We start from the raw sequence: 12,471 nt of genomic DNA, 5'->3' as shown, positions 1-12,471 counted from the left end.
ACTTCACCAGTTGCCCATAGGTCTCACCACCCCACATTGTACCCCCAAACCCAACTCACCTCACACATTTGAGTGACCTGTATGACTCTGCAGGCATCTGAGTTTGTGATCTCTACTCCGGACTGTTAGAAGGTCTCTACATGTACCGTGTATCTTCATGCCTCTGTAACTTTGTTCACATTGTTTCTTCAGATCAGAGTACCCTTTCTCCACCTGGTAAGGTTCTCTTTATCTTTGAAAAAAAAAACAGATAAAGGATCACCATTTCCGTGAAGTTCTTCCAATAAAAGCAGTCACCCTTTGCTCAATGATCATTCCATTAAGCTTTATTTATATTTCTAATATAGCTCTCCCCAAACTTTTAAAACAGTTGTATATATGTGTTCTCCTGGCTAGATTGGGAAACCTGGAAAGTAAGCTCTGTGTTGCTCAGCTTTCTACCCTCACCCACATTGTCTATCATCACGCTTTGCCCATTATATACCTTTCATGAACACTGAGTAAATTCACTTGAAATCAGAAGCTCTTTTTTGTTCTGTATTGAAGTCTTTTTATTCCTATTTTTGTGAAACTGAATGATTAAAGGACTTAGTAGTTTATGTATAAAGGATCAGTGAAATTATTGTTTCATAAAAGCTTTGAGCAAACGTAGGTTTCTGAAGTCTTGAGTAAAAGTATACAGATGATAATGAGAGTTGGTCCTACCTGACTCCTAAGTGCATAATGCAAAGAAGTATATAAAGACAACTCCCTTCCCTCCCTAGGATTGCCCATAAGAATCAAGTAAAAACGAATATAGTTTCAAAACACTTTCACACTTATGACACATTTCTTAGGTGGTAATTACTTCATTAATCACCTCCAAACCTTCACTTACAGTTTCTAATCTCATGTTTTCATAGGAAGCTCACATTGTAAACTGCTTTTTCTACTATATCTTTATCTTTTAGACTCTATCTCCCTTTCTTTTGCACTTTCTATTACAATAGAAGAATACTGAACTCCTAAGAATTTAGATCTAGGTTGAGAAAGAAGATAGAACATTTCTTATAAAATGCACACTAGGTAGCATACAGAACTTGCTCTAGGGAAGGAATGCCCAAAGTAGACATAAGAAGGAAACAAAAATTTTACACTCTCTTCTGGAGATGTAGGAATGAAGAGCCACAGGCCGCAGTTGCCGAAGTGAGATCTCAGAAAGAATGACCAGATTCTGTTGGGAGCTGCCTCTGTTTTTTGCCAAGACCATCTGCTGACAGCCCCAAGCCCCAGGCAGTGGACCGCAAAGCCTGTTAATATTGAAACTCCAATAACATTTTATGGTCTCTACTTTGTCTCCTTCTATCAGAATTGAACGTGGAGCAGGTGTGCACAGAGGAGCAGAAAAACTCCCTGGACAGTTGTAAATTAGCCTGATCCTGGGCTAAGCTCATGGGCATCTCTAAAGAACCCCATTTCTTCCCAAGGGCATTCCAAGTGGGGTGAAAGGAATCTAACGGGAACCAGTCTGCAGTGTATCTACATTCCGGGAAAGCATGCCAGAAATTTCAGACTCAGATTTAAATCTTGATTTGTAATAGTCTTTTTTCCTTGTGATCCAATTTCCTCTTAATCAAGAAAGATTTTGTCTCCGTTAACATTATCAGATGCTGTTGAACTCTGAGTACACATCTGACAGATTTCTAGGTAGAGTATTAAATCATCTCCCAAATTGTTTTAATCTTAGGAGGTAAATGACCTACATGATGAAAAACTGACATCAACATTTTTTTTTTAAATAAATTTGTCTCACCATTAGAATTAACTGACTTTCATGCCCTTTTTTATGCTCTTAGGCAGCAATTCTCAATCAATATTGATTAGAGGAAAGGATACAGTTCCGAAGTCTATAGACTATTGTATGAGAAAAAATTCAATTTGTCTTACTTTAAGAAATTATTCAGTGCTGAGTTCTGAGCATTTTATCTGGTTTAGTACACTTCATATCTGGTTCTTTTTCTCTCCAAATGACCTATCTATCTAGTCCTTTTTTAAAAACTGTATTTCAATCTTTGTTCCAAGAATCGAATGCATGGCTTTTTCTACATCAACCTAAAGGAAGGGTATGTTATTAAAAACAAAAGGTCATGCGGGGTTTGCTTCTGATAGCATTCACTTATTTTGTCTTTAAATGATCTTTTTTGAAACAAAATATTTTTCAACATATTTGAAAAGATTTTTTGTAATAATAATTTCCGAAAGTCAGTGTGTGTGTGTAGGACTTAATTTAAAGCTTAAAAAAAAATTGGACCAAAAATTTGACCATCGTCTTATATATCAATATGACCTGTCTATACAACAATTCAAGCTTGGGACTGGAAAACCCGCCCTTTGTCTCCCCCTTACCTGGGCCTCGGTTTTCTCATCTGGAAAATGAAGGTTGGAGGAGGTGATTATAAGGTCTGTATCAAATAGAGGTGAAGACAAAAGAAAAAGGTAATAGGATCTTTGATAACTAGAGTAAAAAGCACAAGTTTTGAATCAGACAGATCTGGGTTTGAATCGCGGATATTATTAGCTGTAGGAAGTGAGATTTCAATGTACTTCTCTATAAAATGGGACTAATCAAGAGCCCTTTTGAGATTTAAATGAGAACAAGCCTATAATATTCCTAGAACAATTTGTGCACATATTTTACGCTGCTATAAATGGTAGGACCATATTTTAAGGTCAAGAAGAACATAGGGCTGAGCACATGATCAAACCTAGTCATTTCCACTCTTGGCACTTGAGAAGAAAGGGAGTGCGTATCACTGTCCTTTACCAGCAGAGACGTCCGTCTGCCGTGATGAAACTGGAGACGTCAGGGTTTAAAAAAAGCACACCATCGCGGGGAAGGCACCACATCTTGGCAAGAAATATTTCACATAGTTTCCACGGTCACCAAACTCTTCCCCCCCCCACACCCTGCTTCTATTTAAATCTCAGGCACTCCACAGGTGGACAGTCGCTTCAGCCAGTGCCCGGGCTACCGGCAGAGAAGAGAAGGGTGGCATGGCTCTGGGAGAGAAGGGAAGAGAGGAGGGCCCAGCCAAGCATGCCCTCCGGAAGGTCCGCACAGCCACCCTGGTTATCAACTTGGCCCGAGGCTGGCAGCAGTGGGCAAACGAGAACAGCATCAGGCAGGCCCAAGAGCCCACAGGTTGGCAGCCGGGAGGGACCCAGGACGCACCCCGAGCTCCTAAGCCAGTGATCTACCCCGCCCCCTGCCAGAAAGCTCAGAGCGCCCCGAAGTCTCCCTCCCAAAAGCCAGAGGGAGCCGCTGAAGCCTCTCGTATCAAAAGGAGAGAGGTGACCAAAACAATTGTCAGCAAAGCTTACGAGAGAGGAGGGGATGTCAGCCACCTCAGCCACAGGTACGAGAAGGACGGTGACATGCCTGGAGCCGGGCGGCAAGAGGATGACATTGACAGAATCCTCCAGAGCCATGGCTCCCCGACGCGGAGGAGAAAGTGCGCCAACCTGGTGTCCGAGCTGACCAAAGGCTGGAAAGAGATGGGACGGGATGAGCCCCAGTGGCGGAGTGATAGCATAGACACAGAGGACAGCGGCTACGGAGGGGAGACCGAGGAAAGGCCCGAGCAGGACGGAGAGCAGGTGGTCACCATCAGAATCAAACGCCCATTGCCTTCCCAGTAAGTGAATGCCCCCTTCAGCTCCTTACTCTGCCTTGGAGCCGTGACCAGCCATGGGGACCGAGAGAGCAGGGAAATGCTACCAAGTTTAGAATGAGAATCTTAAAGACTGGGCGGGCAGTGAGGTCCTGTGGGGACTAAAGGGGCAGTGCCCAGCTACACATGGGCCTTGGGGTCGAGGGCCTGTACTATTTTGTTTCTGCTTTCTGTTTTGAACTGGCTACTCAAGTCTTAGCCTCAACAAAGATAAAGCCACCAGAGAAGGTTGTCTGCTTTGGGTACATTTTTTAAAATACATTCTATGATGAGTAACAAACTAACTTATTTCTCTGCCGAAACAGTGCTTGTTGGTACAGCGGGCAAACCTTTCCCTGGTCTCAAACCAGTCTGTAGTGTTATCAGCAGACACATCTACCTAGAGAGTGCCTGCCAGGCAGAGGTCTCTGTGACCCAGTAAACAGGTGGGGAGGCTGCTATCTAACTCCAGAGTAGGCTCTGAAGTCAGACAGACCCAAGTTCAAGTTCCAGCTCCGCCCCCACTATAGTTAACAACACTGTTACATGCTTGAAAGTGGCTAAGAGAGTATATCTTAAATGTTCTCAACACATGCACACACACTGTTTATTTTTCTAAACCCATTTCTTTGTAAAATGATAGCAACAGTAACCTTAGGGGATAAAGTCTGTTGTACTGGCAGAAGTAAACAAGATTAAGGCTGCCAGGCCCTTAGCACAGTACCGGCCACATATGTAAAAGCTGTTATTATTCATATAGATTCTATTATTTGGAAATTTTTCAACGTTTCAGAAAAAGTTTGTTCTGTTGGTAAACAAAGACAGACAAGCTACTAAAGCCAGGTGATTAAAATACCACAATCCAAAAACATTTAGATCTCAAATATACATACCTACACACTCAGACATACACGCTGAGTCAAACTGATACATTTGTTCAGACAGAAAAAAAAAAAAGACATGCTGTCTTTCAAGACACTCCACCTGCACATAGTAGAAAGTCTGGATATCTCACTCCACAACTGTAGAATATCAAAATATGTGAAAAGTCTCTGACGAATGCTGATCAACGGACTCCCTCTTGGAATATTAGATGTGTGGGTGTGCTTTTTACATTTAATGAAATAAGGTAAAGAACAAACCTGATTACCTGGTTTGACAAAAAACTGTCTTACAGATTGTGACTTGAAAGACATTTTGAAAGAGGACTACAATATCCCATGTTTTCAAGAAAAGTGAAATGGCACATCTAGATAATTGTAACAACCCTCGTGCATTTAATGTGTGCCACGGGTATTTTACATGCTTTGTCCTTTTCTGAGGCAGGTATTATCCCATGTTAGGGATCAGGGCACTAAAGTTCAGAAGGGAAAGTTTACCCAGCAAGTTTGTGACAAAGCTGAGATGTGCCTGTCTCCAAATGCAATGTTTTGAAAGCAGACACGGTGCTCTCAGGCGGGGCCTTGAGGATGTGTGAAGAGATCTGGATCTGTGTTCTACTCATGTTCATACAGAAATTCGTTATCAGATATAATTGTTCTACCAGAACATATGGAACCACAGTCTAATTCTGGCCTTGTGGATTTTGGGTGTGGGTGTGTATGTGCTAGAAATGGAATACTAGAACCTAACAGAATCAAGACTGAGGATGACACAATGAAGATCTTCTGTCAGCACGCTTTGGATTGGCCAGAGGTAGGAACGTGACAGCTGGCATCGATCTCCCAGGCATGTATTCTTCTTTGGCACCTGTCAATGTGTATTCTTATGTTTATTCGTTTCATCCTCATAATATTCTCCTGGGGTAGGTATAATTATCATCCACATCTGATAGATGGGGGCATAAGACAAAGACATAGTAGAAAATTTGTATAAGAGTGTACAGCCCAAGGGATTTGAAGGTAGGCAATCTGGCTTCCAATCCCACCCTCTTCACTAGACTCTAAACTATTTCACCTGGAAGTGAGGACTCACATACATGACCCTTCACAAGTTCCTAAAGTCAGACATGTACACGGACACCTTCTTAGTGTGATGGGAAGGTGCATAAGCTTTGAATAAGAGACAATTAGGTTTGAATCATGGTTACTTTGGCAAATCCTCTCTGTCCTCATCTTAAATAAAAGACATAAGCCATAGAGTTATTTTGATATTAATATGCAGAGCAGTGGACCCAGAGGAACTCGTGAATAAGTTGTATGCATTGTAAGCAGAGAAGAAGGCCCAGCCATGGTAATCCCAATCCTACAGGACACCAGAAGACTGGTCCTCAGGGCTGGGGTGGAAGAGTGGGATTAAATCTCTTCATTCCTTCTTTGGTTCCTTTCTCTCAGTCTTGGAGTACATAGGATACCAGAATGTCTTATGCAGAGACAGCATCTCTTAATGTCAGCAGTAATCCTAGCTGTGCTCAGAAAACTACAGCAGAAGCCTGATGGGACTCTCAAATACTGTTTGAGAAATGAGTGTGGCATTATTGAGTAAGCCTATATGAAGGGGGGGTTTTGTTCACTTAATCCTAAGTGCCATTAATTACCCATTTCCACCAATAGGGAGCAAATTATGTATCATGAGGGATTAAGTAGAAAGAATTTTCTTGGTGGTCAAGATGTTTCATAGATAATAAAAATGAATAAGTCAGATTTGGTAAAAAGTAGAGATATTCTTTACTAACAGAGTTTTGCTAACCTATGAAAATGGTTTCTATTTTATGCCGTATTTTTAAAATACTGAGTGTTTTGATTGTACGGCTACATGACTTGTTTGGTCCAGCTCCTTTAGACAAAAGGAATTGCATCCCTCACCAATACAAAAATGGTGAGATCTCCTGTACAAAAGTGCCAAATATCCACTTATCCTCCCTGCCAAGTTACATTCAGCAAAAATAAAAATTGAGCATCAGAATGCCATTTTATAGATAAGGGAATTGACACACAGAGACATCAAGAAATGTATCCAAATCATAGAGTTGGTAAGTGATGAAGTTGGGAAGGTTGATGACAGAGCTTATGTTCTTAACCACTGATTCTCTGAGAATCTACCAATTCTCTCAGTAGAGAACAGACTCAAGATATAAAATGGAAGGCAAAGTGTCAGCTTAACTAATGGAATCCTAATAACACCCAAAGTGTAAGGTTTGGGTACAACTATATTGAAGGGTTTTATTAGAAACAGAGGCCAGGGGCGCCTGGGTGGCGCAGTCGGTTAAGCGTCCGACTTCAGCCAGGTCACGATCTCGCGGTCCGTGAGTTCGAGCCCCGCGTCAGGCTCTGGGCTGATGGCTCGGAGCCTGGAGCCTGTTTCCGATTCTGTGTCTCCCTCTCTCTCTGCCCCTCCCCCGTTCATGCTCTGTCTCTCTCTGTCCCAAAAATAAAAAAAAAAAAAAAAAAAAAAAAAAAAAAGAAACAGAGGCCAAAGTATGGCTTTCTGCTATTGACCCCAATTCTAGAGCGTGGAACCCTTTCTATGGACGCTGAGGACAGTTGCCAATTTGCAAGAAGAATCACAGGCCGGGCTCTCAAATCTGATTGCTGACAGAAAGAGATAAATGTGACCCCGTGAATGCATGCTTCCCTTAATCAAACTGGCTACACTTCCTGTGGAGAGGAGTAAGCGAATCAATTTACAGAGGAGCAAATTCTTGGCAACACTTTCCCGGGAAGTCGGAAAGGAATTATTTGCTTTCCTGACAGAGAAATGTTGCTGTGCTAAGAGGAGAGATGCCCCCTCGGCTGCAGGAGAGTCACACTCTGCAGTGGGGCAATGAGAGCAGATCTCTGCTTTCTTCAGGCAGATCCAAGACTTAGACCAGAAAACTTCACCTCCAAGCCCAACGGCGTTTTGAAGCATCATTTGGTGGTGCAGGTGAAGGCCACCTACCAGAGTGTTTCTAGTGTCAGTGAACTTGGTTAAGTTTGAAATATGCCTTTCAAGACTTTTATTTCCCATGGGGTTTATTCATATTTAATAACTTACCCATATAATTGTTACTCCAAAATGATAAAACCTATGATACAGTTGGTTCCTATATTCTCATTATATTGCTGAATATCCCATTCACAGAAGAAAGGAACCCTCGAACTGATGTCATTTTTAAAGCTGACAGATAAATAAATTTCAGAATTTATTTCAGTGAAAGAATGTACACTTTCCAATGAGAATGCTTAGAATGTCTAGTAGAATTAGTTACTTTTGCACATAATAGGACCAGGGAAATACTTGTTGATTGTAAGAAACTTTGTTTACTAAGAATGAAACTAAGAAGGCAAGTTTAGATTAAATATTACTATCCTAAATATGGGTGTGATGTCAGTCTTTGAATATTGCTTTGCTTTCTATAAATTTATACTAGATTGTACTTCTGAAGCTCAATCTAAACTATTATTCTCATTGTTACTTGAAAACAAAAACAGGATAAGCAAGTATATTGTTTCTTATATTCATTGACCAAGAGGATATTCAAGGTATAACATTTTCTAATCCTGATTTAAACATGATACTTTCAGGCTTTTTTAAAATTGGAAATACAATAACAATACAGAACGTTTATAAGATAAAGACAATTAAGGTAAGGTACCTCGTTAAGGTATATTTTCTCTTAGGACTTCATCTTTTATAACCTGCCTATTTTCTAATTCTTCCTTATTGGACCAATTTCTTTGCTTTCCTTCTGTCCGATTATTGGGAATTACAATTTGACAATATAACAAATGGGCATTAAGAATTAGGAGGTGCTTTTTTAGAAGATAAATGCTTCACTTCCTCAGAGATTTATTACCTCACCAACATCAACCCTATCCCTAAAGACACAGAGTTGAAAATTAGAGGGGAAAAAAACCCACATCAAGGAATCAGAGACTCATATAACACACAGTTTGAACAAGTTAGCTTTGGATGTCAATTTGAGTATTTTCCTTTTTTTTCCCTTTCTTTAAATTACAAAATCAACATGATGCCAACATGAAAGATGATTTTTAAAAAAATGAAAAAAAAAACTGGATCTGAATACTAACAGTTATTTTCAATTATGCACACGCTAATGATTTCTTCATCTTGATGTGTACACATTTTATATAGTTAGAATTTTACCATATACTCAAATTTGTATTAGTCTCATTATTTTCATGAATATCTTTCAGTGATTATTTATTGTCTTTTTTTTTCATTATTGAATATCCAGTGAGCACCTAAAACAGTATCTGACACACACCAGGTGTCATAGCTACTTTAATAAAGGATGCCGAAGTGCCCAAAAGCACCTGACAGGGAAGATGTACAGGAGTCCCCTCCTTACGTGTGGGGGATACATTCTAAGACCTCTAGTGGATACTGAAAACTGCAGAAAGTACTTACATATACTATATTTTTTTTCCTATACGTACATATCTATGATAAAGCTTAATTTACAAAATTAAGCAAAGACATTAACCACAATAGAACAATTCTAACCATGTAGTATAATAAAAGTTATATGAATGTGGTCTCTCAAAATATCTTCCTGTTCCGTATTCACTCTTCTGTGACTACGTGAGATGATAAAATGAGGTGAATGATGGCACCGTGATGTAGTGTTAGGCTACTGCTAACCTTCCGATGACTCATTAGAAGGAAGCTCCTGTGCTCCCAGACTGGGGTTGCCGGCGGGTAACTGAAACCATGAATAAGGGGTGGACTACTGTATTACATTTTCTTATATAGGACAGAAGTACAGTTGATGCTTGAGAAACATTTGTAGGAGTTAACAAATGATGCTACTCTTCACTTTCTTCTGAGACGTTTCAAGTCTCTTCTCTAGCAGGATGACCCAGTCTGAAATCAGGTGTGAGCTTTGGTTATATGTTAGGACGGCTTTGGGCTTGTTATTGAAGACTATGACTGTCATGGATTGCCATGGTTCTGAGGGGAGGTTCTAATGTTTGCTCTCATTTGATAACAAGATCCAGCAGTCCATACTCTGGGAAGTTGAACAGGGATAGTCTATGGAGAGGCAGGTGATGGTGAGGACCAGGGGGCTGAGGGAAATCCATTCCATTTCAGTGTGGTGTAATTCCTAGCACTTTTCCACACATATGTGATTTTTAAAAATTGCAATAATTGTGTATACAGTTTTTGTGTGCTTTTTCCTGATTAACTTTGTTATATACTTTGTGTGTACTGTTTTTATGTGCTTTTGCCAGATTAACTTTGTCATATACTTTTGTCCACACGGCTACAAAGAATAACAGTGTTATACGTATCAGCATATCCCTAGTTTTGGCTCTGTTTTAATAAAGAAACTGAATGCAGCAAACATAGTTTTGAACACACAAAGCATGGGAATTAGTGAAAGTTCGCCATCTAGTGGTTGTTATTCCTCTCTTGAAAACTATGCTGCTAGAAGTAACCTGTGTCTCCCTACCCACATCTGGGAGTTTCCTGCATTGGGATAACCAGATTTCAGGAAGTGAGACTGGACAGTGAGGAATACTCACATCTGACCTGTAGCTGGGTTTTGAAGAGAGAGTTGTGAGAGCTTGGATAGGAGGGGCCACTTAGCTCAGGCCTGCGGTTCACGCCAGCAACTTCAGTGAGGCTCTACAGCACCCATCCCAGTGCTTCCAGACATAAGGGCGCTTGGGGAGTGGAGAGAAGGAAGGGCGGGTCACTCGTGACAATGAGGAATACAAATCTCTGACTTTTAGACAGTCCGAGTTTCCTTGTGAAGACAAAGAGACCTAGGAGAAAAGAGTCTAGGAGACTGGAGATACAGAAAAGACAGAGATATCCTTTAAAGATAAACTACCTATTTTAAAATTGGGCCTGTACCTTCACGATACTACTGGTCTACGCTTTCCAATGCTGTTTTTAATCACAAGAAAATGCATTCCAAATTGCAAGGAGAAGACACACATATCTGAAACATAAATCATCTACTTATTAGACACTGTACCCCCCATGATGAGTACCATCACTGCACGGTGGGAAGGATATTGACTTTAGCCTCAGACAGTTGGTATTTGAATACTGCCTTTGCCACTGGTTTAGGGCAGTGTTTCACAGTAGTGACACACAGACCTGGTTCAAATCCCAGCACTATCACTTAACAGTTTTGTGTCTTTAAGCAAGTTGCTTAACCCCTCTGACCTCAGTTTCCTCATCTGTGGAGAGAGATTAGTAGTACCAATCTCCTAGAATGATCATAGGAATGTTAATAAAAAGTGTTTGGAAGAATGCCAGCACCAAGTATTCGATAAATGTTACAATTGCTACCTATTGTCTTCTACCTATACAACTTGATATTCCAAAATTCGTGGCACATCATTGATACTAGTATAAATACACTCTCCTAAAAATCCATATATGAACATATATACATAAGTAAGTAGTACAATATACGTGTGCTATATGTATAATAAGCCTTGTTTTGGGAAAATAACTGGTTCCTGAATTCCTATACAAAGTGGTTTCTCTTAATATATTCATATGATTCCAGTTCTAAAATGTTACTAACATACAACGTTAAGACACACATATTTACATTATATTTGTGTAAGGAAGCTTTTTCCCTGAAATAGAGTTTAATACTTTTTATGGTATACCAAAATAAGAACAATGGTGGTTGTCAACTATCCTTGAAAAAAAATAATAATAAAGAACAAAGGTGTGACCGTTCTAATTTTTCTTCTTTCATTTCTAATTTTTTGTATTGTGATTATATTTTGTTTATAGTGAAAAAATTAGACTTACGTTAAGATGCATATGGGTAGGAAATGCAAAAAGAAAACAACACTTGGATGTTAAATATCAGTGTCTTGATCCTTCACCCTCTCTACCTTTTAGGGCAAATAGATTTACAGAGAAACTCAGCTGCAAGGCCCAGCGGAAATACAGCCAAGTGGACAACCTGAAAGGGAGATGGCAACAATGGGCTGACGAACACATACAGACACAGAAGCTCAATCCTTTCAGTGAGGAATTTGATTACGAGCTGGCCATGTCCACCCGCCTGCACAAGGGAGATGAAGGCTATGGCCGTCCCAAGGAGGGAACCAAAACTGCAGAAAGGGCCAAGCGAGCTGAGGAGCACATCTACCGAGAGATCATGGACATGTGCTTCATCATCCGCACGATGGCCCACCACAGACGAGATGGCAAGATTCAGGTTACTTTTGGAGACCTCTTTGACAGATACGTTCGTATTTCAGATAAAGTAGTGGGCATTCTTATGCGTGCCAGGAAGCATGGACTGGTTGACTTTGAAGGAGAGATGTTATGGCAAGGCCGAGATGACCATGTTGTGATTACTCTACTCCAGTGAACCTTCAACAACAAAAGCCAGACTTGACCCACTGTTGTCTTAATGCTAAATGTAATGTAATAAGAATTAAAATGCAAACTGCTCTGTAATGACCTAGTAAATATTAAACAATTTTTACATAAATGACTATCTGGCACTCTATTTCTGAGGTAGTTTGAAGATCTTGAGGAAGCATACACAAAGCATTTCAGAAAGCACATAGTGTTATTAGTATACAATAATAGCATAAGCATTTGAAATTCTACTTACCCTTTAGGCAAAAATATTTGGCTATTAATTGCAGAAATTATTATAGATCTTTAAATAATTACTATGTCTAAGAAAAACTCTAACTTTAGGTAAATATTAGAACATACTAAGATGTATCTTTTTGGGGGGAAAGAATTACATTAAGTTTAGCCAAACTAAAATTTTTCTAAGAAGCTTGATTTTGTACTACTACTTCTATCAAAGCATCACTTATAAAATAAACACGTAGGTAAAAAG

The 12,471-nt window shown here is 39.9% G+C and overlaps 1 protein-coding gene across 2 annotated transcripts in view; it reads left to right on the top strand.

Moving 5' to 3' along the window:
* Nucleotides 1-12,108, top strand: part of ABRA (actin binding Rho activating protein) — a 38,499-nt gene extending 26,391 nt beyond the window's left edge. Inside the window, exons 1-2 of one of the 2 annotated variants that reach the window (XM_007075830.2) lie at nucleotides 3,034-3,674; nucleotides 11,508-12,108. In XM_007075830.2, the coding sequence (XP_007075892.2) occupies nucleotides 3,034-3,674; nucleotides 11,508-11,985 (1,119 nt within the window). In that variant the 3' untranslated portion in view covers nucleotides 11,986-12,108. Of the gene's footprint in view, nucleotides 1-3,033; nucleotides 3,675-11,507 lie in introns of those variants that run through there. The other variant, XR_006212960.1, reaches the window with a different exon arrangement.
* Nucleotides 12,109-12,471: the final 363 nt, after the last annotated feature.

Source organism: Panthera tigris, chromosome F2, assembly GCF_018350195.1.
Source record: "Panthera tigris isolate Pti1 chromosome F2, P.tigris_Pti1_mat1.1, whole genome shotgun sequence".
Classification (NCBI taxonomy): Eukaryota; Metazoa; Chordata; class Mammalia; order Carnivora; family Felidae; genus Panthera; species Panthera tigris.
Note: the sequence above shows the minus strand (reverse complement) of the source record. Positions and strands in the feature narration are given on the sequence as shown.